The sequence below is a fragment of the Pseudorasbora parva genome, chromosome 20 (assembly GCF_024679245.1).
Source record: "Pseudorasbora parva isolate DD20220531a chromosome 20, ASM2467924v1, whole genome shotgun sequence".
Taxonomy (NCBI): domain Eukaryota; kingdom Metazoa; phylum Chordata; class Actinopteri; order Cypriniformes; family Gobionidae; genus Pseudorasbora; species Pseudorasbora parva.
The window spans coordinates 32,191,536-32,218,744 of NC_090191.1; the positions used below are offsets into that span (position 1 = coordinate 32,191,536).

Genomic DNA, 27,209 nt, shown 5'->3' on the forward strand with positions numbered 1-27,209 from the left:
GAAATACCAAAATTTGCGTAAAAATATGAATATGAAATATGAAACCTGGCCATTGTGCTGATGCTATTTAATAGTAATGACGAATTTATCTCTAGCGAATGAGCAGAAATGCATCTTAGAGCACTGATGTGAATTACATGATTCTCTGCCAGAAAAATGAATATGCACGTAATTTGCAAAAAAAAAAAAAAAGGTTGCTAATCTATTAAAGGTGCTCTATGTAGTATTTTTGCAGTAAAATAATCGAAAACCACTAGGCCAGTGTTATATATTTTGTTCAGTTGGGTTCTTACAATATTCCAAATGTTTCCGACTAATTTGTACATTGTGAGAAAATTGCTATTTAAATCAAGGAGCTGGGACGTCTGAGGGAGTCAGCTGTCAATTGCGTCATATCTGCATTACCCTCGGTTTCCGGTTTTATTCTGCAGAAATGCTTTACTCTCAGCAGTGTGAAACAAGTGTCACAGCAGCTGCTGAGCGAACACACAGAGTAACGTCATAACATCATTTTAAACACACTTAAATGTATCTAATATGATAAACAGAGCTGCGTTACCTCATACTCATGACCGGAAAAGTGGAAATGGCGCCGGCGACTATGTCCCATCATAATAAAAGTCCCATTGCTTGTGTTTGTGTAACAATCACTCCAGCGGCCTTGCTCAGCTCCTCAACATTCGTTCCTGTTCTGCTTCATACTACAGTAACGTTAACCGCATTCATAAACATAATTTCTGCCAGAGTCCTATCCTGATTGTTTTCCACCGGCTGTGAGATGAAGACCACGTCCCAAGAATCTGCACTCAAAATACGCCTTTGTTTTGAAAAGGCGCCCTCTAGTGGACAGAAAAAATACATAGTGCAGCTTTAACTTTTAAATAAAAATAAAAAAAACCTTCCTATAGTTTGAGGATTTTGAACAGACGTCTCTTCAGCTTTAAGCTTGAGGCTACTGGCCACACTTGTCTTGGTACTATTGTGTTTCTGTTAAATGCTGTTTTGGACAAAGCCCACCGAATGAGCACAAATTGATTTTCTTCAATATACTTTGTCACTCAAACTTCCCTGTTGCAAGTGACAATTGCTGTCATGTGCCAAAATGTGTCCCAGACCTCCATATAAAAGACCCCAACAATAAATTTTTAATGAGAATGGCTGAGTAATGCAATATTGAAATGTTGCTGGGATTTGTCAAAATATGTCTAGTTATTCAAGTTATTTGAGGGCATCTGAGATGATACCTGGAGCCTGTTTTTTTCCCTCTATCTGCTCTAGTTGTGCCTATTTTTCCTGTCTCTCCAAATGTCATATTGTTTGTATGTTTTTCTCCCCACTGAACACCAAAACCTTCTGCCGTGGCCAATGGGCAAACAATAAGAGTGGGTTCACTAGAGCATGTCTTCTAAAATAATAAATGTTCCAAGGCAGAACAGCTTCCCCTGTCCTAGGGCTGCCCGTGTTCGTACCTGTGGCCACAGATAAGAGAGAACCCCTGCCAAACTCTTTGGCTGTCACGGCAAACAAATCCTTTCACGAGCGAGCATCCAGGAACACAAGCAAATTGCAGTGTGTTACAATCATATTATCTAACACTCTTCATTTTTTATAGAATGTGATTCTATGAAACTCACCTCAAACTCTCTGAAAGCCCTTTACAAACATACTGTGGTGGTTGGGACCATGGTACTGTGATTATATCAGGTGTTAATACCATGGTCAATTTTTACTTCTATTCCCAATATCTATATAAATTAAAATGCAGACATGCATTTATTTTGGTCATGCCAATAAAATGCTGTACTTTTGACTGGTAATATTCATAGTGCCATAATGTCCAAAATAACATGCTGGTGCTCAATTGTGGACTCCTAATTGGATTTTCTCTGTAGTAGTTTTTTTCTTGTTTTGTCAAAAACCAGTGAGGATTCCATTCTACACACATTACGTGCAAACTGTGCAAATCCATCCTTATCTGGTTCTGCAGAGCTACAGAGCCTCTGTGTGAAGTAACCTATAGGACATTAGACCCTTCAGGGAGTCATGTGTTACACACTGACCTACAGAGAGGCTCCTCGTCTCATCTCCTGCCAGTGAAGGGTCACCTGCAAGGTTAACAACGACTCCGCCAGCCTAGCGTGTGCAGGGAGACCTGGAGTGTAACGTTTAACACAAGAAACACTCACTTACACCTCCAGTGGCTGCTGGCTTAACCTCCACTGGCCTTTTAACAGTTTTGTTTAAACCTAAATACCCCTTTGTGCTATTAGGTTACTTGTCACTTACTGTGACATTTCTAGGCCTCTAATGTAAGAGTTTGAGGAGACCTGGTCTGTCTAACAGAGTGTATTTAGAGATGGCAAGCATTGTAAAGGGCTGCACATTTACTCAGTGTGTGCGTACGTGTGTAATATGTGGCTAATAACATGGGTATGGAACAGGTATTACAGGGGAGGGTGTAATATGAGGACATTGGCCATGTCCCCACCTTTTAAAAGGCTTATAAATCATACTGAATGATTTTTTTGAGAAAGTAAAAATGCAGAAGGTTTCATGTAATGGTTAGGTTTAGGGACAGGGGCAGTGTAGGGGCATAAAAAATATGGTTTGTACAGTATAAAAAACATTATGCCTATGGAATTTCACAAAAAAAAAACCCCGTGTGTGGTACATGTAGTAATACCATAACACTGTATATTTTACTCACACAGTTCTCACAATCTAATTATTTTGACTAAAATCATTATATTTCAAATGTCTAGTTTTCTAGTTGTACATGTGTTAATATGGTAATTATCACAAATTCCTAAACAATGATACAGAATGATTTGCGTCAGTGATTTTTGTGTTGTAATGATAACCAGCTGACTGCAATTAATCTTTTACGTTATGGGAAAATGATGTAGGTTTTGTCTACTGTACATGCTGTTTCCATGGTAAAGGTGATATGATCTCCCACACACAAAACAATATATTCATGCTTTCAAACGGATAGCACTTTTCTCCAAGACCATGCTCAAACTGCTTATCCCTATTATTTTCATAAATATTCATTATGCACTACCCAATCATATCACTTCAGTATTATCGTGCTGTGAGTGGTGATTCGCAGCATATTTACATCTCGGAAAGGTCTTAAATATCATTAAGATTCCTGTAGGTGTTTTTTTTTCCTTTCCACCCACTGAGTGGTTATATGAGTTAGATATCATGGTTAACAGCATGCTCTGCCATTCTGCAGAATGTTTTTGTTTAGTTTTTTTGTGTGTGACAGTTTCAGGGTGTTATTTTACAGGACTCAAAGAACAAAAATATTTGATTTAAATGGAATCGCACATTTTTCGATTTCTGCTTCAAACTAACAATTAAATACATACATACAGTACATTTGAAAATATGTTAGTCTTAATTTATCTTTCATATATTTACCATAACCATCATTATCATCATTAATATTTTAATAATAAGATGGGTATGGACAGAATTAACAGTCATGAGCTAAATTTGAATGCAATGGAGCCTATGATTATTGCTTCAAAATAGCATATTTCAACCTAACAAGTACTAAAACCAGACAGTTCGTGATAACCTGTTTACAGTACACAGACTTGTTTTGCTCTTTTTGTTCTGTCCATCTAAGCAAAGCTTTCTATAAATCTCCAGAAATGTTATGTCTAAAGGGATGTTCTTTTATGATATTTGATTTATTTGGTGAAGTGTTTTTCTTTTTTAGCTTCCACAAAACACATACATTCTGATTCCTTTCTTCTCTCCATTTCATTTCTAGCCCTTCCAAGAGTCTAGTCACTGGCCAGACTCAAGTGTCTGAGGTATGATTGTGTACCGCTGCGGTGATACTCCTGATTTCATCAGTGTACTTTGGTCCATAAAAGGAGCAAATTGCTCTTTCTGTGCTGGCGTATCACTTTCCAGCCTTTCTGATTCAGACAGGCTTTATCTCTAATGCAACCTGTTGGGGATTTCAAAACTACTAAATGCCATCACTGCTGCTTATCTACCTTTGATTTACAATATAATTTTGCTGTTGTGTTTGCAGTCTTTTCATGGACTTCACAGCATTTCATATTATTTTTGTCCACTGAGTAATTTCTTCATAATTTCAGAAGAATGTTGACTTCCATGGCTGTAACTATTAAAATGATAGGGTCTGACTCATGGCGTCCAGCTGACTTTGGCATAATGAGAAGAACTGCAAGGTTTTTTTTTTTTTTGAAGTGTTAGAAATTAGAGCCAGCTAAGGAAACAAGTGAGCAATTATGAACTCTACCATATGATCTGTCGGGAACGGTGGTTAAATATTTAGCAGAGTGAATGATCTATACAGCCTTCCCACTTTTCTACGTTGAGGAGGCTTTTAAACTGAAAAGTTTTGACTTTTATTCTCTGCTTTTCCTGTATTCCAGTCAGTGTCTAGATGACGGTGATAAAGTTTCTCTAATACAGCCTGGTGCAAGTCTCCCAAGAAAAGGTTCCTGTTTCTTGTCTTCGTAGATTTCAAGGTTATCTCAGTAAAGTGCTTGCCAACAGCACACTTTTAATGTTTTATTGATTAAAGCTTTTATAATGTCACCATTTTTTTAAATAAGAACCAGACTTGCCTGGAGGTGTCTTGGATTTTGGTTGGTTCTGGCCAGTGATGGACCTTTTTTTTCTAAGTAGTGGCTTGGCCAGAGATTGTCAATCAAGTGAACTCTCTGAGGCCCCGTCCACACGAAGCCAGCGCTTTCCCAATCTGATCTTTTTTTTCCTCGTTTCTAGAAATATCTGCGTCCACACGAGATTACGAAAACTGACTAAAAACAATGTAGTTTGCATGCCAGGCCAGTGTGTGGCGCTGTAATTCTGCCACAGAAATACACTAAAAACGGAGAAGAAGAGTTGTGGCTAGCGGGGGTATAGCAGTGGTTGGAGGGGAGGCAAAATCTCACAATAAAATAACAATAAATACATTTGCTACTTAACAGATGTGTTTTATTAATGCCTACACCTACCCCAACCCAAAACATACCCTTACAATAATGCACATACGTTAATTAAATGATGCGATATTGATGTGCGCATGCCGAGTGCCTGTAGTTGTATCCCTTAACACTTTCACCGTGCTGGACGTAGTGTGATGACGTCACCGTTTCAGAAAATATACGGATTCGCTGTACACGAAAACGGAACATGATTGTTTTCAGATTTACCCACTTTGGGTCCCGGTTTCGAAAAATATCAGATTCATGCTTCTAAAACGCCGGATCCGTGTGGACGAAGCGCTGATACGGTACAAAATTTATGCGTATACAGCTAAACGCGTCTCCGTGTGGACGGGGCCTGAGCCTGTCATCATTTAAAATGAACAGTTTTGTTGATTTCCATGAAAGTGGCTCTGAACTGCATAGCAAGATAAATGTGGTATCTGACCACATCTTCTGTTGTAGGGGAGACTGGGGCTAGTTGTCACAGTTCCAAGGGTGGGTCTGAACGTTTATTTCATTTATGGACACGTGTTTTAAAAAAAAAAACTAAAACAAAGCATTGTTTTGGCATTACGTGAAAATCAGAATTTTCTACTGAAATTAATCCGAAAAATTTGTCCCAGATTCTTTTTTCCCATACCTGTTGTGGTCTGCGTTTCCATCGTGGTCTAAAGTACCGTGAAGATTAGGCAAATTAGTCTGATGATGTAGGACTGTGCACGACTTTCCAGTTCCCGCTGGATTTTGTCCACCACATACACTGTCAGACAAAAAGGTACATTGCTGTCTCTGGGGCGGTACCCTACGGTACAAAACCGAACTAATTCGCACTCTTAAAGTACTGGTATGTACCTTTTAAGGTACTAATATGTACCATTTAGGGGTTAGTAAGGTACAAAGATGTACCTTTTCACTTTTGTACCTTAGGGTACCGCTCCAGTCACAGCACTGTACCTTTTTTTCTAAAAGTGTACATTTGTCCACGCTTAATAAAGCCTGAACCTGGTCTTCTGTCTAAACTCCATCGCTGATTCGAATAGCAAAGAACTGCACACACCACAACAGGCTTTTTAGAATGGGGGTTGAAATTGAATGCTGCGTGAACTCAACCAATAAGAAAGTTCAGTGCCCAAATCCCACCCCTGAAAGTTCCTGAACTTTGGAAAAGTACTACGTCGTGAGCAGGGACTCTCTGAGGTGGGGAATTTCTACCCCGGAACTATACATTTAGACCCTGGTTCCTGCGGTGTAAACAGACAGAGCACCACAAACTCCCTAGTACCTTCGGAAATTTCCTGCAGTGGAAACGCGACTAAAATCCGCAATAAAATGTCCAACGGGACATTTGTTAACACACTTTTGTCCTGGGAAAACTATCACAGTTTAGTGTAATATGATTGTTCTTTGGACAGGCAGACAGGGTTCACCTGACATTAGTCAGTTCATTTCATGCCTTAAACAGGATTAGGATCAAATCTGGCTCAACAAATATTGTATGTGTGCTTTTTTTAATCACCGTTTTTAGCATGGTGAGAGTGTGTGCATATGGCTAATATTTTCCCGTTGTGGTCCACAGAACTGCCTAGCCAATCATGCGTGCCATTTTTCACGGTCAATGCACCTGATCTGAGCTTGTTGTAAATCTGCTCGGTTCTATTTCAAAGGCGGAAATTAAATTACGGGACGTCCACCAACATGCTGGTCTATGTTAAATCTAAGATGATGCCCTAGATGAGGTCCCTTCGCCTTAATTGATTGCAAGAGCAGCTTCGCTCAGCTGTGGTTTATGGGATTGCTTTAATCGTATTTGAAGTCAGATTGCATCTCAAGTTCAAAGTAAAGAAAGCCATGCTGGACTAAAGTTGAGATTGTTCCCTTTTGTTCACTACCTTCACAGAACTATTACAGACATTTGAACACACAAAATATATTGGTAACACTTAACATTTAGAGTTAACATGAACAATGAACAATATATCTACAGCATGCATTAATGCTAATTACTATAAATAGTAACATTTACTAATACATTTTTAAAATTAAAAGTTGTGTTAGTTAATGCACTGTGAACTAACATGAACAAACAATGAACAGCTGGATTTTTATTAACTAACATTAACCAAGATATGTAAAAAATGCATTGATCATTGTTAGTCAATACGTGAAGTAATATTAACAAATGAGACCTTATTGTAAAGTGTTACCAATGTATTAAATACAATAATTTTAAATGACAAAACAACTTATCAAATAAAAATACATATTTTTTTTATAATAAAACTTTACTTTAGCTTTCACTGTAATAATCGTCATATTGCATTATACTTTTGATTTGTTGAAGCAAGAACATAAAATATAATGCATTTAGTGTTGCTCTTCAACCATTCAACAAATCAGATCGATTCAACAAATCAGTTTAAAGCATAAGCACCGACACCACAAGGCAAACGGCAAACTTATCTCTCGATCGACGGCACATTTTGTCAAAACAGAGGCTGTTCTTTTAAGTACTGCTAAGTGCAAACCTAACAACCTCCAATTACCTAGTGTATCGGGAGTTTGGTCCAAAAGTAAGTGTCATTTACAAAAGGCAAAAAAAAAAAAAAAAGAACCGTATGAATCGCCTATAGGCTGTGACCTATTTTAGCTTAAAAACTAAGAAATTCACCAAAAGATGACAATTTTAAAGGGTTAGTTCATCCAAAAATGACAATTATTTAATGAATTACTCACCCCCGTGTCGTTTGACACCGGACCTTCGTTCATCTTCAGAACACAAATGAAGATTTTTTTTGAAAGCTGATGGCTGAGAAAGGCTTCAGATAGGCCTCCATTGGCATTCAGTACATTCCCACTCACAAGACCCATAAAGGCACTAAAGACGTCGATACAAAGTCCATCTCAGAACAGTGGCTGTACAATAATTTTACAATGCGACAAAAATAGTTATCGTGCGCAGAAAAAAACATATTAAGACTTTATCCACCAAGTTATTGCCTTGAACTTGACGCATACGTGAGAATATGACGCAGATCCTCCGTTCAGATACATGACCCAAAAGAGGAGGAGTGCCGCTATCCCGTGAGTTTGCGGCCGAGACCTACACGGAAGACAATAACTTGGCGAATAAAGTCATTATTTAGATTTTTTTTGTGCACAAAAACTATTCTCGTCGCTTCGTAAAATGATTGTACAACCACTGTAGTGAGATGGACTTTGTAGCAAAATCTTTAGTGCCTTTTATGGGTCTTGTGAGTGGGAATGTACTGAATGCCAATGGAGGCCTATCTGAAGCCTTTCTCAGCCATCAGCTTTCAACAAAAATATCTTCATTTGTGTTCCGAAGATCAAAAAATGTCTTACGGGTGTCCAACGACATGAGGGTGAGTAAGTAATTAAATAATTTTCATTTTTGGGTGAACTAACCCTTTAAAGGCACTATTAATTTTGTACCTGCAATATTCTAAGATTAGAGCAAACTTTACAGTTACCTACGCAATGTGTAGAAGATTTCAATAAAACACATCTAATTATATGAAAGGACTTTTGCAGCTTCCATATAGTGTATATTTTTCTCCAGTGCTTATCTGTATTTAAATGCCAGACACATAAAATAAACATTATATGGTTGAAAACACTGAACATTTGTGATATATGACGATAGCTGAGTGCATTTGTCTCTGGCTCGGCACTAGCCAAAGTGCAAACACAGATTTAAGTTTAGCAGCTGATGATGTGACGCAGTGAACATTCGAATCACACTGGTATGATTGTACGCTTCAAAGGGTTAATTATCAAATGTAAAAATATAAATATATAGTTGTTGTATGGGCATTCAAATCCATTTGCTCAGATCTGTGAGGGCACATGCACTCGGTTTGAATGGGCAATGCCCTGACCCCTGCACACAGGAGTAAGCAGTTAAATGCTGCAAGTTGTTTACCTGTTTACATCATATATTTTATGGCATAAAACCGGTTTGTAGTCATCTATGTATGTATGCATCTACAAGTATGTGGTATGATAACATGAACTAACAAGAGGTCTATTATGATTGTGAACATATTTTTAGACCCACCAGCAGCAGAGGTGTTATCTTTCCCTTCTAACACCGCAGCAGATGCCTGCCGCAGAGTCGCTTTATATTCTGGCAAATCATCACATTTATATCTTCACATCTTTTATATCTTCAGTACGATATCTACAGTTTATTTCTAAAACCCCTCCCAGATGAAATGTAGCATCGCTGTGTAGTTTTAATTTAACATAAAATAAAATCAAGAGACAGCTGAGGTGCTTGTAATTTTTCTTACTCCCCAGTGGCACTTGAGCCGCATCACACTCCATTAGGCAGGTTATGTCGAATCGATATATTGGCGCAACAGCTGAAGACAGATCGTGGCGATTGCATGATCCTCAGACAGAGGAATGATTGTGCTTACTGCGGCAGACAAAACTAGTGGCCTACAGGGCATTGTGTCACAAACGCATTCCTCACCATTCAAAGACAGTGTGCCACATGAAGACTTAATGTGTTTGAGAGGACAGCGTTTTTCCCAAGGGAGATATACTACCGTCTGTGCTAGCCTTATATATAAGTCATGTGATGCTTTTATAGTAGTGGTGTTGTCTTAAGAAAGCAGGCTGCTGTCTAGAATGCTCATGTTATCCTTCACAGCCGTTCAGACGAGAGACACTGGAAGAAAAGTATGACATGTTTTTGTTTTAGAGTTCTTGAGGTAAAATGTATTTTATTTTATACAGCTGGTTACTACTAAACACTAAAAAGAGGACGCTTGGATCTAACACTCACTTTAAATTCACCTAACAGTTAAATGTTTTAATGGCACAATATGTAAGATACTTTGGATTAAATTATCCCAAAACCACTAGAACAATGTTATATATTTTGTTGACTTGTGTATTTAGATTATCCCTATTGTTTCCAAGAATGTTTAAATCTAGACAAATTAGCTATTTATGTCTTTCCCTGCCAAACACGGATTTATGCATTATTTGTGAGAAAACGCTTTCGTGCCAAAAGCGTAATTTTCCATGTTTTCACTGTTAGACAGAAGAGGGCGCTGTTGCGCATCTTCTGAATGAGTACAGAATCTCCTGATCAAAACACACGTGAGGAAGACGCAGTAAAACAAGCTTTCGTATCTAAGCAGATGCATATGCAAAATAATGATCATCATCATTAAACATCATAAAAATCAAAACAATCTAATGTTACGGAATGAAATGTGGACCCAGGACAAGCTATAGGACTGTGCAAGCATTAGGGGTGTTGATGGACTCCATCTGTGTTTGATCGCTCGCTTGATCTGATATGGATGTAGTCTTTCACAAAAACGTGATAATCTCAGCTTTTTGTTCAAAATGTTACTTTTTTTATGAAACCTTACCCATATTCAAGTGTTGATAAAAAAGGAATGCATGAAGCTAGTTTTTTTTGTTGTTGTTTAAAATAAGAGTGTCAGCTTTTTCTTTTGATATATTGCATTTTTTTGCAATATACGTTACCCTCGATTTCCGTGTTTTATTTTATAAAAACCATGGAAACACCAAAGACACTTTAATATATAATGTGTTTTATTTGACAGGCGAGCATCTGTTTGGATGCATGCATAGATAGAAAACAAATCATTGTTATATAGCTCAACACAGTTTTCAGTTTATCATAATATTGATCTAGCTTATACTGCAGTGTGCAGTAGTAGTGTCTCATAATAGCTGTTGTGCAAATGCACAGAGTAGCATTATAACACAATTTTCTTACACACTCAAATGCATCTAATATGGTAAAAACAGCACTGTAATACCCCACATATGCATTAACGGAAGAAGTGGATGTGTCCGTCTGTGGCATAATAAAAGCTCTGTGAAATCAACGCATCAACAAGCTATGCCTTTGTTTTGAATAAGTGACCTCTAGTGCCGACAAATTACACATTGTGGCTTTAAAAAAAAAGATTTTTCATACTGTGCATTGATGTTGAGATGCATAAATTCACTTATAGCATTTCAAATGATTGATTTTAGTTTAATTTAAATGTATTTTTTCTTATAGAATTTTGATACACCAATAAATAGTTACCAGTCATAACATGAAAATAATTAGCTTATCAGTATCTGCGGTAATTGATTTGTTTACAAAAATTGTCTTTGTGATTGCCTGGCACATTTGTCTACCTTTCAGGAATGCAGTCTGTAGGCGGTCAGACATCTCATTTGAGACATGGCCTGCAAAAATGTATCTACGTTTGGACCATGATGACAGTCCCGGTGCAGTGTGAATGGCCTATGAATAGGAGAAAATGTTAACCGTCACTCAACAAAATGGCACTTTTGGCAATTGGAGTTGTTCCCAAAGATCTTAAAGAAGCTTCCTACACAATAAAAGACTGTTAATCAGACGCCTCTGCATGTTGTGGAACACTCTGAGCTTGCTGTGAGCAAGGGCATGTAAGGTGATGAACAGCGGCAGGATATATTTATTAAATCCAGCCATATACAGAATCAACTCTCATCAGTTCCTCTAGACTACAATGCAAAAATTGGTCAATTTAAATAATTACAAATATTTCTTTCTACCTTCATTTTTTTTTTACCTGCTCATTTTTTAGCCAGTAAACTTGGCAAATGCCATGCTGAATTTTGTGTTGTCACTTACAGGCTTGAGGAAAACAATCGACTCCATTTGAAGTCATGTCACGTACATTAATAATGTGGACATGTCTGTCAAGGCTGGTGGAAGATTTCTCCCTCTGTCAGGAATGACACATGGAGGTGCCTAGGGAATGCGAGTGCCTACTGAATGTGTTGTAGAAGTACACACACTCACAGTTATAGCACAGTGCTGGCAGTTGTTTGATGGCGGTTGAAAAGGTTGACTGGTTCAGGGGACAATACTGGCATCTGAGGTCAGCCTGGGTCAGCCTAGATGCCCAAAGCAGGATTTGGACACTTTCACTTGACGCTGTTACTTCTGGAAATGCTGTCTGTGACATGCTGAATCTGTGCTCTGATCCGAATGTGATTTTTAGCAGTCTGTGTCACTCTCCCCTCATGTTTTATTCAGAGTCGTCACCATCTGCGTTCTCCCTCTCAGTCTTTTTTCACATACATCTTTAAAATGAGTTTCTGCAGTGAACGCCTTTCACGTGACTGCTATCAATGAAAGGATTCCCACCATGAAATGAATGCAACGCTGTTTACTAGATATATTCGGCTTGCTCGGTCTCTGTTATGCAGGCTGTGCATTGTCACTGAATTTCTGATTCAGATCACAAACTATTGGCTGGGTTCAATTCAGATTTAGATTTGGATTTATCTGGGAATATTTCATGTACACAGAACCCTGTTATATTACATAATCGCCAGATTGAAGCAGTGCAAAAGTGCATTTGTGACTGCTATGTACGGCAGATTCACTTTAAATTTAGATTTGCATATTTGTTAATATGTTGACCATTACAAGTTAACATGTTAAGTTTGTAATTATTGTTTTGAGATGTTCCTCTTTTGTATCGGAGGCCTTCTTCCTGTCATCTCTGTGTAGTTCTATGCGCAACTTCCTCTATCATGTCTGTCTGTGGGGTTGACTGAGGAGACTAGACAGGTCGCACAGATGGGCCACTCATGCATTTCCCCCAATAAATAACATTTTGGCTTTGACTGTATTCTGACACCAGTTGGTGTGGATACATCAGAATGTTGCTGGTTAACACTGCCTAAAACTTATTTTATAGCATGTTTTATCAGTGACCACCAGCCGAATAAATGACTGCATGGGAATGCTAATGGATCTACCGCCTTGGGATGCATGAAGTTTCTGTATTGCCTGCTGCAGATTCACACCAGAGCGTTTGTTAAATGTATTTTTCTCTCTCTCACCTTTCTTTTCTCAATCTGATCTCTGACTGTTGCTGCGTCAGTGAGCTGGTAGATTCTATATTTGGTACATATTTTAAGTACAACATTAGCTAGCTACTGTTCTTATTTCCCATAGTTAATTAGTTTATCATATATGTGTTGCTTTAATTTTCTGTTAATCAAATGCATAATTACCTTGACATTGGCTTTAGCCGTCCATGCATGAAAAGGGGAGACTCTTGAATTAAATGATTTAATGATATTTTTCTGTCATATACTCCTATAGTGCTAGAGTACTCCCAGTGGAGGGTGGGAAGGTCAGAGGTTTGTTCTGCCCACTGCTTTTTAAGGTTGAATGAAGGCCGGTGTCAGCCCATGAGGCTTTGGCTAACATTAACCGTCTGGGTGTGAAATGACTCAGTGGGTGGGCGTGAAAGAGTAAATCCTTCAATCTTTCTTCTTCTGCCCTTTCTTGACAGCAATACTATACTTAAATAAGCATATTTTAATCCTAGTTTTTTTGCTTTCCCTCTGTCTCTTCCTCTCTATTCTTGTCATTCTGGCACTGAATACCAGTTTCCTAACAACATTCATAAACAGGTCTGAGATAGCTTCCTTCAGTCAGAGTTATTTGGTGGGTTTGTTTTGATCGCCTCTGGGATTCCCAACCGTCTCGACCAAAAATAATCAACCATTGTAAGGTTCCCCCTAATCTTATGTTGACGTCAGGCTCGGAAAGAAACTGTTGCAAAGGATTAAGCATGTACCAAGTTAATGACAATGTCAATGGAGGTCTTGGAATGTTTCGCATCTTGGCGAGCATTTAGGCCTGACCTTTAAACCCTTCCATTAGCTGTTCCATGCTCAGGCCTGCAATCTAAATAGCTCCTGTTCTTGTAATAACAGTACATAAGGGCTGTCATAATGGAGATTGGGGTAGAAAAGCTATGGCTTTCAAAATGTACAAACCATAAGCTTCACATTTACAGTTATATTTGGAGACATTGTGGAAATAACATTCCTATCCAATGGTGAGGCCCATTTATACATCTTTACTGCTGCTTTTTAGAGATACCATGTTGTTCTGACTCATAATTGATTTCTAACTTCTCTCACCTTCCTCTAGTCACAGTATAGAATCTTTATTTCTTACCACACAATTGTGTCCATGCCTTTAAAGCAGTGCGGTCAAGGTCCATTTTGGTTCATTTGAACATATGTGAACACTGCCATCCAAACCCTGGTTCCCACCAAAAAGATGGGTCTCGGTCCACTTCCAAATGAACTCTGGTGTGGTTCCATTGTTATATGAACGCAACACGGACCAAAGAAACAAACCAAAAACCTAACGTAATGTCACAAGATGCGACGCATAGTCAGCTGATTTGAAGATGCGGAAAGATCGGTGTATCCAAAATGAATAACGTTAACGTTACAGGGCAAATGTAGAGCAACGTACAAGTGCCTCCTCAATATTTGGTCCGATGAGCATGTTTCGAAAATGCTAGAAAAAAAACACAAAAAGCATACCTGGTTCTTCTCATCAAAGGACCTGTGTTGCCCATTACTATCCGGTCCAGACGACAGAACTGCCGTCTCTTTTCTGCATACAACGGAGGAAATACTGGTGCTGTTTTGAATGTTTTAAACATTTTATGAGCTCTTCATGAGTTCTCAGCGGGTAAAAATAATGCCATATGTACACGCATAAAATGATCGCGTTTAATCCAGCATACAGCATTGTTTTGAATGTTGCCTATGCCTTTGGTTTGCTATTAAAAATGCCAGTGTGACCGCTAAGTGGACCAGGACTATATTTTTAGTTTTTTGGTCCGGACCAAACTAACCGAACTACAAGTGTGAACAGGTCTAAGTTGATCCTCCTTGTGAGGATGGAACCTACAACCTTCCAGGTTCCTGTCATAAGCAAAGCAAATTGGTCAAGTGTAGGTTTCTCCATTCCAAGCAGAACTGCCATCTTGTATGAGGAAGAGTCTAGAGCAGAAGGTATGAAAATAGACCTAATGTACTTCATAGAACTTGCCACGGGCGGAATAAGTGCAACCTTGCAGATGTGATAAATTAATAAAGGAAGAGCTTCACTCAACAATGGGAGGGATACTGTGCATGGGTACTGGGGAAGAAGTCAGAACACTGAAAAAGACTGGATTTTTGTTTGTGTGGGTTGGTTTGTGAAGCACTTGACTTGGCAATCCTGCATGACTTCTGAATGCCTCAGTTCAAATAACTGTGAAAACCCAAACGTTTAACCTGTCAGCATCCTTCTGCCTCTACTGAGAGGCTGTTTCAACCATCTGAAGCATTTGCTCATAGCAGATGTAGTGTCTGGACAGCCTTTTTTTTTTTTTTTTTTCAATGGACTTGCATCCAAAGAGGAGCTACCATATTGCAACAAACTGGCACAGCCCTGGTTCCAGAAAAAGCCTCAGGCAGTTCATGCTCAAATGGTTGCACATGTGAGGATTTTAAGAAGTTTGGATTGCCTGGATTGCTCATACCCACACACTTTCAGTCTGCCTTTCACTGCTGAGATAGTCACTTTTATCAATGAAAATTCTGTCATTTACTCACTCTATAGTTCTTAACCGGTACGACTTTCTTTTTTCCATAGAAAAAAGTTGTTATTTTTCTGAAGAATTTCCTGGCCTCTCTGTTTTTCTTGACATTAATGAGGACTGGCCTGTAACAAAAACATCATAAAAACTGTCCATTTGACTCACTGAATTTGATTTGAAGCACTATATTTCAAATTCTCAATTGATCAATTTAGACCACTTGAGTAAACCATTTCATTCTGATTAAAAAGAATGATCCGTTCATTAATTGGACATAGTCCTTTTTGGCACATTCATGGAAAAAGTTTTAATGGGTAAAAAGAAAAAGAAAAAACGACAGTTTTCATTTTTTGGTGAACTGTTCCTTTAAGGGAAGTCATCATGCAGCCATTATAAACGACTCCCTTTGCAGCTCTGCACTTACCGCAGCATTTACCATACAAATGGAATTGAGCCAAAAAAAAAAAAAAAAAAAGAAATAAGACGCAAAGTTATATTTTGGGTTTGTGAGCTGGACAGGAGAGTATGGAGACTGCAGCAAATGCTTAGCTCTGAGGTGCAGAGACCCTAAGAGCTTGGCACAGGCTCAGTGTTTAAAGCTTGGCTTTTACTGCAGTGGCTTATCTGAAAACAATCTCAGGAGAGACTCGCACCTGGAAAACTGCCACAGTCCTCATAACATAAGCGTAAACCATCACAGCATTATTAGTCCTTGACGCTTCGCATTACGGCTCTTATTCCAAAGTACCAGATGGAATAATTTGAAATATAGTGAATTAGTCCTAATTACACCATCTCCTAGCCATAGTTTTAATTACAATGCACTTACTGTACCTCATGAATAGTAATAGTTACTGCTTTGTGAATTGCCCATCGTCAATAAAGACGAGAATTATTTTATAAAGGAACTCTCTTCATGCTGATTCATACGCCCCTGCCTGACAATACTGCCTCTGTTCTGCAGTTTTGCAAAGAGCAGCTTCCCAATGTGGACAGAGGATGTCTAATTACAGGTATGGCGACCGCAGAGCTAATTAAACACCCAACCTGCAAGCTACATTGGGGCTGGGTTTTTGTATTTCCTGAAAGAATAATGAATCTGTTGAATGTTCATTGATTGCCTCAGGTGGCAGACAGATTGGATAAACAAGTCTGGGTTTCCAAAGTGAAGGAGCTGTGAATTCCCTGGTTGCACCATTCCCTGACGAGAAAGCATGTGTCTGATCATCAGTAGACAATCAGGGAGGCAATATCGTATTTTATAGGAGTTTTTTTTTTCTAATTGCTGAAAAGACAGCCTACAAAGAGACGGTTTCTTCGATGTTTGAGAGTCATGCTGTAAGCTCCAGTACTGCTGTAAATGGTCTGTCAATATGTGATTTTTAATTTTATTTTTTACTGTAATTAATGATCATATATTAACTGATTTTAATAATAATAATAAATGTAGAGAAGCACTGATTGCAATTTTCTTGGCTGATTTCCGGGTTTTTGTTTTGTTTGTTTTTTTACTGGGACCTGCCAATTTTTGGTGATTCTGATTTACTTTCAAATAACTATAATTGACTTGTCTGGCTATCACCAGACCAAGCTCAATTTAAAACTGAACATTGGTCTGGGTAGTCTGCTCTGTATTTTCTACTGCACAAGGGACGTGATCAACTGGCATTATTCAAATAACTCTACGCAATTAGATAGTACATAGATAGTAATTAGATTAGAACCAATCAGACAACAAGAGGCTTGATCAACAGGCAACGACCCATCATTTCTCTATCTGTCATCCTGTTAAACCCGCCCATAGCGTGCCAGGTGGATAAGCCAGTCTGTGATTGGTTCCCACAAAAGTGTAACCGAAGCAGTAGAAATTAATGTACGGGTTTCCAGACTGAGTTGCCGGGCGAAATCAAATCGCCAGCTGATCAGGCTGGGTTAACCCAGTCTAATAATTGACAGCATATACAAACAAAAATCGACTTTTCTTTTAAAACATTTATTTTCATAAAAAAAGTAAAAGTAAAAAAACAGTAATAAAATAACAATTTTAAATCATTTTATGATCATTTTATGATTCAGTGATTGCAAAGTGGTTTTCTTTAACTGAATACTCGACAAGACAGGCATTTTAACATCATTTTGTGTGTATTTGAATGTTTAATCGCTGTAAGCCACTCATTTTGGTACTTGCTACTCATAAGTTGTTTGAGAATTTAGGGCCCTTTGAATTCGGTTTTATTTATTTTTTGGTATGGGAAATGAAACCATGTGTCTGTGCCATTAATTAGTTTCATTCATTCAGAACATGTAGGATTCATATTCAAATAGTCTTGTTGCGGTTTAATATTCAGAGACAGTATATTGCAATGGAATTTAGGTGTACTGACCTACTTTTGATTTATTCCTGCAAAATTTGACAAATTCCACCTTACAGTAAATACAGTAAATCCCGTTTTTATGACTGGATTCCATCCATGTTTTCCGCTTGTATTGATGGGTGGTGCACGCGCTTTGTGTGCGCTGGAACCTGCAGGGAATGAGTAAAATTAATGGGACTTTTTTGGGACTCGGATTCGGTAAGACCTGAGACTTCACCGATCACCAATCCTGTCCAATCATAGGCCGTTTCCTGGCCTGTCAGTTTCTAAATATGTTTTTTTTTTTTCTGAGAATGGCAGTAACAGAAAACGATGGGAACTCAATGGGATTGTCTCCTGTACAAACTGATACTTGACATGTCTAGACCATGTGTGTTTACCGGTCTGACCCTTTCTCTCCCTCTTTCCAAAACCTCAGAGACAAAACATATAATGCATAACGTGTGAAAACTTGGCTTTAACTGCTAAATGGGAATCACGACATAAGAACAGGATTGATATAATGAAGTGGGATTTAACCTCTTATGTGCTTGTGTGTGACAAACCTCAGACAAAGAAAGCCCTTCTGCTGCGTTGCACAAAAGAAAAGGCTCAACACCACGAAAAAAGACACTTTCATGTGACAAGTGAGCCTTCTGTGAAGGGTTTTTATTGTCCCATGATATGTTTTAGACCATGATGATATATCTCTGTGAGAATTGGCAATAGAGAAATGGGTGATTTCATAAGGTGAAGAATCACAGGGTGTTTTTGACGTGATTGTCTCCAGTGCTGGGATGAAAGGCACAGGGAGGTTAGAACAGACGATTACTATTTTTCCCAATGTCAAGGCTATAGAATGACATCAGCACAATAGGAATCAGGTGTCATTAAACCCTGGGGTGACGTAGCACACACCCCTTCTGAATGAATGGGTTACTGACACACGCCTGGGTGTCATTGTTGGCAAACAGCTCAACGAAGAAGTCCTCTAGCCCCATTAATGCTATTAGTCACTGATCCAGGCAGCACCGGCTGGATCGGCTGGTGTTGGCGGTAAATTGGAAATTGCTGTAATCCTCTCAGCTTTTTGTCAGTGCCACGCAGGCTACATGTGACCATGGTGCCCCCTTCTATCTAGTGGAATTATCGCTTTGCCAATTTTCTGGCAATAGAATCACCAGAAAGACCCTTGAGGGTTACTATCCACATCCCACTGCTTTGCTTTTAATTTTTACGATGATAAGACCTGCCCCTGGTCCCACTCTGGAATAAGACAAGGATTCCTCGCCTTGCTGCCGGTTCCTTTTGAACTTTGTGTCTTTCTCACTTCCCTGTGTGTTTCCCTCTCTCCCTCTCTCTCTCAACTCCCCCCACCCCCCGCCGCCCTTCTCTTATTTTTGTCGCTCTCTCTTTTGTTCCTACGCTATGCACAATCTTCCTTACCTACACGTGCGTACACGCATGCACAAAGACCCATTCAGCTGTATGGCTGAGGACCCATCCACGCACAGTTTTCTTAAAGGAGAACAGTGCACAACAGAAGACTGATATTTGACCCATCTCTTCCAGCTGACTGCAATCCGTCGCCCCCCCCCCCCCCCCCACGCTACTCCCTACCCCTCCTTCTCTCCCTCTCCGCCTCTGTCTCGCTCTTTCTCTCTTTCGGAGATCTCTCGGAGCGGTGCTCTTTGTGAAACAGAACGCACACCTTTACACACTGGCTGAGTGCAGCGTTCTGCGCCTGTGTCAGTGGGGCTGCACACGCTGGGCAGGCATGGATCGCTTCCTTGGTTTCGTCAAGCAGATCCGGAGGTCCAGGAGGCGAAAGGGCAAAAAGTACCGTCCAGAAGAGGATTATCATGAGGGTTATGAGGACGTCTATTACTATGCTTCCGAGCACCTGCACCGTAAGTGATCCCGCTAGCTGGCTGGGAAGGAGAAAGGGGGGGTGGATTAGAGCTTGGGTATCAGTCATTGTTTTACTATTGCGTAAATCACTAGCCTAGGGCAGACATCATGAGCAACTCATCTTTGCAGGATGAATGAATGGTTTATCTGCTGACCGTAAACTCCTGGAGGGACTTTTGCTTGCTGTGCTAGTATGGGTGTGTTTTCACCCCACTACCCTTGTCTGATGGATGGCTTCAGTCGGTCACCATTTGTTTCTATTGATTTAGAGTGTGTTTAATGCTGTGTTGGCCGTTAAATGTGCACTAGAGTGGACATTTATGGCCATACTGGTGTACATTGTTGAGCTGCTGCTGTTTGAGTGCTGCTTGCTGTGTTTGGATAGCACACTCCCCTTTAATCGCAGGTGAGAAGTTCGAGTGTGTGCTTGTGTGTGTGTGTATGTGTGTGTGTGTGTGTAACGGGGCATCGTTTTCAACAGCATAGCGGTCTCAGGTAGCTGTAGTGCTAGGTTTCAAAAACACCACTGACTAGCGTCTTTTCAAACCTTTGTTTTGCCTTTGTTTATGATGAATTGTTTACATTCTGGTGGTGTTCTTCTTCCAGCTATCTTTGTTCCAATTCAAGTTATTTCAGAGTTTCCCTGTATACAGAATGCATGCAGGTTCCCCTTCATGACATGCCCCCGGGGCAGCATGGGTAATAACAGGGAAAAGAGGAACCGGGAGTCCTGTAATCCTCATTCCACAGCTCTCCTGGTGAAAGACGGACAGGCTAAGAGTGGTTGAATGCAGGTGTTAGCAATGCTTTTTTGCTGGATTGTCTTTTTGTAGTATTGTTTATTTCAAATTTTTAGATTTGTATATTTGTATGAAAGCTTTGAAGCAATCAAAGGAAGTTGATCAGGATTCAAAATTGAGATGTGTATGTTAACGTTCCTTGAACCTTGATTCAATCTGTGTGCATTAGGGTTTGTCCCCATGAAGGGACCAAAATGTTCCCACAAGGATAGTATAACTTGATATCACCAGGCAAGGGCCTCTAAATGGGTTAATAAACTAAATAATGCCACAAGATTTCTGTTTAGTGGTTGAATTAGGGGATAGAAACCATCATTAGCTTAGCATATAAACAATAGAAGCGAATGGAAAGTCTAGAAAACTGTGTATGTTTAAGTGTAGCTTCATAGGTACGGCTTCAGTTTTGTATTGCGTGTCAGGATTTTTTACAGTGCTGCATCAGTGGAGGCATGTTAGTCAGACAAAGCAATGTCCAAGATACTTACTCATCACCATTAGCAATAGTGATGTAGTCATCACCACCACGCAGTAAAATCGCTGATTTGCACAAACAACATTTGTTAGAATTTAAACCTGCAGAACTGTGGTGTTCTTCGACATTCTTAGCTTGAATTGAGAATGACTGGTGGAATTAATTGTGCGACTGGAGCCATGTTTCATTCCTGCGTTTGCTTTGGTTTCTCTTTGTGGGGAGGCGGTAATGAAAATAATTTGTTTTTGATCAGTGAGTTGTGATGATTGTGATGTCAGCTGAATGCTGCAACCCTTTCCATTAATGGCTTCTTTCTTTCAAGCGTTATTTTGAATGTCAGGTATTCACTTTGATATGCAGTGGCAAAGCACTCTGTACGAAACATAGAATTAGACACCTAATTGGCCCAGCTGGAGTCCAAATGAGTCATTCAAAGTAAAGAAATAAATGCCATTTGGAATATTTTTAGGTCAGTAGGATGTAGAGATGTCACTTACGTTTTCCGTTTAGCTTAATGCTTCAGGTGTGTGTTAAATGTAATCTTTGAGCTAGCAATGCTGCTTTTAAAACATAATGGCAGCTTGTTATGCACAAAGGGATCAACTGCTAATTAATCCATAGCAAAACCCTGCAAATGTCACGTGTGCGCTCCCCGAGCCCAAACGCATCCCCCTTCAATTTGCCTGGGTACATTGTTTCGCCTCATGCTTGCCTCTCTTCGCCATTTCTGCTTCCTCATGTATAATTCACAGTCAGATTTTAGTGTGTCCATTCTCGTTCATTTATCAAATTCTCCCTCGTGTGGCCTGCTGTCATTCCTTCTATGATACACTTCAGTTTTATACCGCTGGGCTCACTGCAGGGCCCACACTATGGGGGAGGACTATGTTCTGATAAATGGACCACATCACCATAACAAAGAGTAGTGGAAAGATAGAATATGTTTGCTTGATGTGTTCAGGGACTGTAGGACGTTCTGGTGGAGGTGACCCAATGTAATGTTGTTTCATTTATTTGCAGTGGTAATATGGCTATGGTTTTCAGTTTCAGTTTTATTGGCTAAATGCAGTTGCAGTCACACATAGGTTGGCTATAAAACTGAACTGACTTCTTTTACATTTGCTTATTCCTTCACATTTCAAGAGTGAGATTGGCTAATCTGTAACATGTCATTAATTACTCTCCCTCATGGCGTTCCAAACCCGTAAGGCCTTCTTTCATCTTTGGAACACAAATTAAAGGCTCCGTGTACACACGGAGACATGTTGAGCTGTATATATAATAATCATAATAATAATAATAATAATAATATTTTTTTAAAACCAGATCAAAAAATCAAATGAATGAATAAATCTGAAAACGACACCCATGCGTTTTTGTGTACAGCCAATCCATGTATTTTGTGAAACGATGACGTCATCACCCCACATCTTGACCCTAGTCAGATACCGCATGTGCATGGTGCATCTCTGTGGCAGAATTACAGTTTCAGTGGTTTCGTGTGTAGGCAGATTTTTTTTCTTCTTTAGAACGACGGACGGACGGGGACCGTTCTGGCTTTGTGTGGATGTCGCCTATTTTTGATAAAATCCGAGAGCTTTCTGACCTCAGAATTCAGGCATAGTGTGCTCAGCCAATAGTGAGCCGGTGTTCTGCCATATAACCAGGAACCGCTGCACTGTGTGAAAAGCCCAACAATGTAAATAGCATTAAAAGAGTAAAAGGTAGAGAAAACATTTGTTAAATAGTTATTTTTGTTAGTTTTTAATTATTATTATTATTATTATGAGTAGTAGTAGTAGTAGTATAGTATTATTGTCACATGGATTATTCTAACGATGTCTTTACTACCTTTCTGGACATTGAAAATGGTTGTTGTGTTGCTGTCTATGTGGGGTCAGAAAGCTCTCGGATTTCATCAAAAATATCTTAATTGTGTTCCGAAGATGAACTAAGGTCTTACGGGTTTGGCACAACATAAGGGTAAGAAATGAATGACAGAATTTTCATTTTTGGGTGAACTAACCTTTTAAGCTGGTCTTATTCGAAGGTCACACGATGGTAAATATGGTTGTCAATCTGAAAGACTGACTATTCACATATTCGGTGAGAGTTCAAACCCTCATTCCATTATAGTTTCTTCTTTTGCAGCTTTGTGTGAAATGGAAAATTTGTACTCCTTTATTTATTAACTTGCAAACGGCTTTCATCAAGATAAAGCAACACTTGCAAACCCCTTTCCTTTGCAAACTGGTATCTTCCTGAGCATTATAGTATATAAAATACTGTTTTAAATGCTGATTATTTTTCTTGTAGAGAGACTCCCTAAATGAAACATTAGCTGCTTTCTTTTAGCTCAGGGCAAGTGGCCTTTCCCTGCTGTGAGGTTCCCAGAAACCTAATGCATAGCATCCATTTTGCGTATTTGTTTTCTCTTGATCACAGGAGTAGACTCAAATATCACTGCAGTACCAATTGTTTTAAAAGGCAAATCATCATAGCATCAGGCATAAAACTGGACAAAGTAATATGTTTTAGTAATATGGCATCATACATAACTTGATATGCTTCTGAAGCAACTTTGCTTTTTATCGGACATTTCCAACCCTCTTATATTTCAACCCCTTCCTGTGATATATCTTGTCATGTATAGACTACTTTCAGGATTCTTTAATTACTCAAATGATAAATTCCTACACTCCAATTGGTTTTATTTAGTTTGAAATCATGAAACGTGTAACAATACAGAAGTAAAATTGCTAGTTGTTTAATGTCACCCTCTCTTTTTGTTGGTGGCATGTTATGGTATTTGTCTGAGACATAGCGCTATATAAATAACATTATTTTATTTTGTGCTCTAGTCCAGGATCAACAATTAATAGCTGGGCAGAGTTATTTATAAGCAATGGGACACTAAATGTGCAAAATAGTTGTCATTGCAGTACTGCATTTTTGCTTATAATAGACTAAAGTGGCTATTTGCATTTGTCTGGTAAAGAGGAAATATCTCTTGTGCGATTTACAGATTTCGGTTGGATTCTTCATGACAGTCACTAAGGCTGCAATGACAGAATACATTTGGCTCCCAAAAAGAAAGTGGCAGCACTTCTAAGAGATGTCTCAAAGGAGCTGGGAGCTTAAATCAGGGATCTGCTTTATATCAAAGCAGAGATTCCTCTAGTAGGTCACATGAAACCCTGAAGGAAAAATAAATGCATACCAGATATCATCATTTTGACAGTAAAGTGAAACAAAATGTTTTCCTCTGAAAAAATGTGATTTTTCTTTTGTCCAAACTCTAATCAGACACCCCCCCCCCCCATATTGGCAGATAGTAGAAAACCAACAAAATATTTATTTCACATCTAACAAGCTAAACCATAACCGTTCATCTAAATACAATGTCGTCTACTGTCCCTTCAAACACTTATCAATTTGTGCATCAAGATTTTGCTTTCCAAAGACACATTCAAGCAAACACAAATTAAAATCCACCCTAACCCTCTCAATCTTCTGGAAAGATGGCAGTGATTCTTGAAATATGGTTATAGGGAACGTCTGTTGCGCATCGGCAGCTGTTTTAGGCCTGTGGTTGCTAAAGAAGGATGAAGTCTGGTATTTTAACGAGCTTCTCACAGTTAGTAGGTGATAATGAAGCCTGACGGTCCCTCCACAATCATCTCTCCTCCCCAGTCACCATTCACAGTCAGCTGATTTTTCTCTACGCATTAGCAATTATGCCAAAAAAGAGATGGTTACCTAAGGCCTTCTGTTGAATAGCGGGAGGATACTGTCTCATCATTCTCGTTTGGGATAAAATGAGATGAAAGTACTTGGCACATTTCCTGGATTCATATTTTTGTGTCTTTTGTTTTTATTTGCACATTACTCTCTTGGTGTTATAATCACTGGATATACTTTCCTTGCTCCGGATCAGATCAAAGTTATTCAGCACCTTTTTATACATGTATTTATTGTAATATTAGAGCTGCCAATGTTAATGCATGCGATTCATTTTAAAATGCTTAACGCATTAAAATGTAATAAAATACTGAAGCTCAAGAAATTGCATAATTTTACCTTATGATTTTTCATATTCGTTCACATCTGTGGTGCAAGAACATTAAGCTAAACATTTAACTTAAACATTAAACTTTAACCCTAAATATTGAACTCTATACTTTCCATTCAATTCTGTTGCATTATTTTCCTGTTATCATTGTGAAACTGCTTTAAAACAATCTGCATTGTAAAAAGCTCTATATAAATAAAGGTGACTTGACTAAACTCCGGTAAAGTTTTCAGTCCAGTGATCCAGTAAGCGCATTCACTCAAACAGCGCTAATGTAAAGAAAACCAGGCTGATTACATCAGATATGGCAGAGGGAATTGTGTTCTTAGTGAATTATTCATTCCAGTGTGTGTTTCACTTTAAATAACAACCTCTGTCATATTTTGTGATTTCTGAAGAGTGTGAGCCCTCACGCGTCGTGCTGTGAAATACTGATTGAATGGGATGTCAAAACATCCATCACTGTATGGCCAGGTGATACACAAACTAGCATCTTGCTAGTGAAGTTTTGATGGATGAGGATTGCAATCAAGGTGAACACGATTGCGGTGATGTACAGGAGTTGTATAGTAAGAATGCTTGAGTCTGTTATATTGATGTGCAAGCATGTGGTCCTGATCCCGCAACTTGACTTGTCCGAAATATAAATGGAGCAGTCATGGCGTAATGGTTGTAGAGTCAGGGTGGTAACCTGAAGGTTGCGGGTTTGATTCTCAATACTGGTAGGAAATGACTGCGGTGACCTTGAGCAAGGCGCCTAATCGCTAAACCAACCCCAATCGCTCCCCGAGAGCCATAGCAAAAATGAGCGCTTGGGGTGCATGTCCGCGGTTTGCAGTGTTCCTAATGTGCTCTTACTCACTGCTTCTAATGTTCTCCTACTCACTGCTCCTAATGTTCTCCTACTCTCTGCTCCTAATGTTCTCCTACTCTCTGCTCCTAATTTTCTCCTACTCGCTGCTCCTAATGTTCTCCTACTCGCTGCTCTTAATGTTCTCCTAGTCGCTGCTCCTAATGTTCTCCTACTCGCTGCTCCTAATGTTCTCCTACTCGCTGCTCCTAATGTTCTCCTACTCGCTGCTCATAATGTTCTCCTACTCGCTGCTCTTAATGTTCTCCTACTCGCTGCTCCTAATGTTCTCCTACTCGCTGCTCCTAATGTTCTCCTACTCGCTGCTCCTAATGTTCTCCTACTCGCTGCTCCTAATGTTCTCCTACTCGCTGCTCCTAATGTTCTCCTACTCGCTGCTCCTAATGTTCTCCTACTCGCTGCTCCTAATGTTCTCCTACTCGCTGCTCCTAATGTTCTCCTACTCGCTGCTCCTAATGTTCTCCTGCTCGCTGCTCCTAATGTCCTCCTACTCACTGCTCCTAATGTTCTCCTACTCGCTGCTCCTAATGTGCTCCTACTCACTGCTCCTAATGAGCAGTGAGTATGAGAACATTAGGAGCAGTTCTTACTTCTTATAGTCCTAATGTTCTCCTACTCACTGCTCCTAATGTTCTCCTACTCACTGCTCCTAATGTTCTCCTACTCGCTGCTCCTAATGTTCTCCTACTCGCTGCTCCTAATGTTCTCCTACTCGCTGCTCCTAATGTTCTCCTACTCGCTGCTCCTAATGTTCTCCTACTCGCTGCTCCTAATGTTCTCCTACTCGCTGCTCCTAATGTTCTCCTACTCGCTGCTCCTAATGTTCTCCTACTCACTGCTCCTAATGTTCTCCTACTCGCTGCTCCTACTCACTGCTCCTAATGTTCTCCTACTCGCTGCTCCTAATGTTCTCCTACTCGCTGCTCCTAATGCTCCTACTCACTGCTCCTAATGTTCTCCTACTCGCTGCTCTTAATGTTCTCCTACTCGCTGCTCCTAATGTTCTCCTACTCGCTGCTCCTAATGTTCTCCTACTCGCTGCTCCTAATGCTCCTACTCACTGCTCCTAATGTTCTCCTACTCGCTGCTCCTAATGTTCTCCTACTCGCTGCTCCTAATGTTCTCCTACTCACTGCTCCTTATGTGCAGTGTGTGCACTAACAGGCCTCCACTTCACTAAATGTAAACTAGATCTTTGCTGGTGCTTTGTACACATACTATACACTGTGAATTCTGAAAAATATTTGAATTATATAGATTCTTCTTTTATCAATTGGTTATTTGGTG

At 39.5% G+C, this 27,209-nt stretch overlaps 1 protein-coding gene across 9 annotated transcripts in view; it reads left to right on the plus strand.

Moving 5' to 3' along the window:
• The window catches only part of grip1 (glutamate receptor interacting protein 1), a 312,119-nt gene that overhangs the window by 99,362 nt on the left and 185,548 nt on the right, over positions 1–27,209 (plus strand). For 4 of the 9 annotated variants that reach the window (XM_067426880.1, XM_067426882.1, XM_067426886.1 and 1 more), the window contains exon 1: positions 19,475–19,706. The exons of 2 other annotated variants lie outside the window; for them this stretch is intronic. In XM_067426880.1, the coding sequence (XP_067282981.1) occupies positions 19,574–19,706 (133 nt within the window). In that variant the 5' untranslated portion in view covers positions 19,475–19,573. Of the gene's footprint in view, positions 1–19,472; positions 19,707–27,209 lie in introns of those variants that run through there. 3 more of the 9 variants (XM_067426878.1, XM_067426881.1, XM_067426889.1) reach the window with 2 other exon arrangements.